This window comes from Octodon degus, unplaced genomic scaffold (assembly GCF_000260255.1).
Source record: "Octodon degus isolate 3935 unplaced genomic scaffold, OctDeg1.0 scaffold00082, whole genome shotgun sequence".
Lineage (NCBI taxonomy): Eukaryota > Metazoa > Chordata > Mammalia > Rodentia > Octodontidae > Octodon > Octodon degus.
This window is the reverse complement of record NW_004524658.1, coordinates 1,313,319-1,316,782: the sequence shown is the minus strand read 5'-3', so window position 1 is coordinate 1,316,782 and position 3,464 is coordinate 1,313,319. Positions and strand designations below refer to the sequence as shown.

At 36.6% G+C, this 3,464-nt stretch overlaps 1 protein-coding gene across 2 annotated transcripts in view; it reads right to left on the bottom strand.

Moving 5' to 3' along the window:
- The window catches only part of Kynu (kynureninase), a 135,718-nt gene that overhangs the window by 12,848 nt on the left and 119,406 nt on the right, over positions 1-3,464 (bottom strand). For both annotated transcript variants that reach the window (XM_004636634.2, XM_023721422.1), the window contains exon 11: positions 789-841. In XM_004636634.2, coding sequence (XP_004636691.1) covers positions 789-841 — 53 coding nt within the window. The remainder of the gene's footprint in view (positions 1-788; positions 842-3,464) is intronic.

Here is a 3,464-nt window from a genome sequence, read left to right as displayed (position 1 = left end):
TTGCCTGCCAGGTGAGTGGCAATATTCGGGGCTGGGGAGATGGCTCAGTGGAATAAGCGCTTCCCTGGCAAGCGCAAGGACCTGAGTTCAATCCCCGGTTCCGCAAAAAAAAAAAAAAAAAAAATTAAAAAAAATAATAACTTCTGCATGGCAAAGTTTCATTTTTTACCTACTAGGGTTTAAAGTATTGCTCTGTGCTGCTTGTTTTATAGCTTTGAATTTGATATACAATTATCCAAATCCTAAAATTTTTGTTATTCACAGAAGTCATGTGGAATAACAAAAGCTATGGCCCCAGAACATTTATTTTGATTTCCGGTGTCACAGAGTATCCAGCAGCAATTTGCATTGATATCCCAGTCTCGCAGGGTCTGGCCTCAAGTGACAAATTCAGTCCTGGTTTTTTTTTTTGGACATCATGTTGATGGCATGTGACTCTTCTACATAAGCCATGCATTAGATTTTATTTCCTTTTATCTCTGTACAGAGGAATTGATGCAATATCATGCTAAAATCTATAAATAGTTTTATTGAAAATATCATTGCTTATTTTAAAAACCCTCAGTGATATTTTCAAAGTGCATGCTTCAGAAGACATATACCAAAAGCATGAAAATTAAAATACAATAATATTTATTTATTTATTTATTTATTTATTTATTTATTTATTTATTTTGCAGAACCGGGGATTGAACTCAGGCCCTTGTGCTTGCCAGGAAAGCACTTATTCTACTGAGCTATCTCCTCAGCCCCTACAATAATACTTAAATGAAATTAAATATACTTACTATTATCCATTTGAAATCTAGTGCTGAGTTCATGACCAAACCATCCAACTAACCTAAAATATAAAATAATATTAGTTTAATCAATAAAAATAAGCACAAGTAATTTTGGAATTTAAAATGCTATTACAAATAATAGTATTCAAACAGTACTAAAATCAATAAAGATTTATTATTAAATATTTAAGCAGAGAGATGCTGCAGGATAGAAAAAGACATTTAATATTTTTTTTAAGAACTGAATAAAATGTATGTATCCATCTAGCTATTCACTATTTGTGCAGTAAAATTACTGAAGGTGTACTTAATACATGTTTATTATTTAAAAGTAAAGTATTTTGAAATGGTGAATTGGAAGGTAAGTGAAGGTAGGAAAGTGCTTACCTACGACCTTCTACCGTTACGTTTCTGTCTCTGAAACCATGAGAAAAATTAACACTTTCTTCTTGCATAATAGACGTTGGGAATTGATGCCAGCAGCTAAGAGCTCACAAATAAGAGAGTAGTGTGAAATCCTCATAGTGCGCTTAGGCTGGAAAAGCTCTCCCTGTCCCCAGCTGTACCTGGAGTGCTGTAATAGGAGCCATTCTGAGAAGCTCCGGTCTTAGCTTGCTCATTTGGAAAACAAAATGCCTCTTGGGAACATCCAAAATACAGTACTGTATTATCTCCTTGCCTTCCTACCTTGAGAATCAGTTGTACCCTTGGGGGCCACTGAAGCAAACCTGGTACAACACACCAAGCAGTGACAGTTGGCTGGTGACCTGGAAAGATGTGCAGTTTAATTCCCTGTTTAGACTAGTGGCTCTGTCTAGTTAGCTTCAGATATCCAGAAAATGAGGCGACAAGCATGAGTACACAGGAGCTAGCTGGGCCTCGGAAGACCAGACTAGTGGGTGGGAGGTTACGTGGCTCCTCCCACTGCAGATCGCTAGCTGCCCGTACCCTCTGGATAGGCTTCGAAGAGGGAGCTGGAGACCTACACGTGTTCCACTGTCAGCCCAGCCCGGGAATGTATTGTTCTGGAGTGAATTACTGCCAGAAGGTCTAGTGAACAGAATAGCTGTCAGCTATTGCAGCTAGCTTTATTCCCAAATTATTCCCAATCTAGGTAAGCAACACAAAAGTAAGAAGGAAGGGGTGAATGATCCTCAGCTTTTGCAGACAGCACTCATTTATTTTATTAAGACCCCCTCTTCTGATATTTGTTGTTTGATTCATATGTACACCTTTTCTTCTTTTAAAGAGATTAAAAAATTAATAAAATATAAACAGTACAGGATTTCAAAACAATATGGTAGGAACTCAACAATGGCTGTTTTTTACATACTGTTGTCTTCAGAGTAGTTGCTCAGATTACCAGAAATAAACATATAAAATTCATCAAAAAATAAATAAGTGTGAATTGTTCCTTTCAATAAACCAATAGAGGGATGGGGGAGATAGCTAGTAGAATAAGTGCTTTCCTGGCAAGCGCAAGGGCCTAAGTTCAATCCCTGGTTCTGTCAAAAAATACAAAAATAAAAACAATAGCAAATAGTAGTACAATTATCTTAGCTATCTTGTACCCACATATTTTTAAATGTTTCTTTTCACTGTTAATATTCAAATATTTTAAGAACTTCTTTTTCAAAAAATTGCTTTCAATTTCTACTTGTTTTTACTTGTTTTCTTTTCTCTTTTGGAATCTTCTCATTTTTTGGTCTTCTTTTTCCTCTTAACCTTTTAAAGTGTTCTTTACCTTTTCAGTTTATTATTACAAAATAAAGAATAATGACAGTTATTATACTGTGTAACATAATCTAAAAAGAATAGCCAAAATGTTCTTTAGAGTAGAGAATACTGCAGTTTTTCACTAATTTTGCTGTATTTCTGTTTTAGCCAGTTTGCTTTTATTTATTGTAATTTTTGTTATATGTTTTCTCTGGTATTTTAGCTAGAGACTGATCTTTCACACCCATTGGATAGATGCTAAAGCTGAGTAACTGAGCTTTAGTAACTAAGACACACTATCTGTTCAATTTTTTTTTAAAGTTACACCTTGTTCCACCCATAACCTAGACCCACTTGAATCTTGGTGAATATTTCAACTTAAAGAATAGAAGAGTTAAAAACCTCCATCCAGTAGATCTGTGCCAGCTAGGCGTGGTTCTTCAAGGGAGGGTGAAGATGTGTTCCTGACTGTTCAACTCAAGAACGAAGAAAAAAAAATGCAATACAAGTCTGCGTACATTGCCCCTAGAATTGGCCCTAACATAGGCTTAATAGTCTGTCAGAGCACAGATTAATGCATGCAATAAAAACTCAGTTAAGAACCTTACTAGGAGAATTGATCTTTCAGAAACAAAGAATGTTAGTGTTTTGGGACAAGCTTAAAGAATTATTCCATCCACACAATAAAATATAATAGGGCCAGCCAAATAGTGATGGGCCAGCCAAATAACTCAGCGGGTTAAAGCACCTGCAAGCAGTCACACAGGCCAGGGATTCATTCCCTGGGCCTGCCATGCTGGCCTTGCCTCAAGGGTACAATGACATGGCAATGGAGACTGGGCATGGTGGCATGTGCCTGTAATCCCAGCTCTTGGGAGGCTGCAAACAGATGGATCACTACAAGTCTCATCTAGTAGTGAGACCCTGAACACCCTATAGACCCTTCCCTAAAATACAATATATATA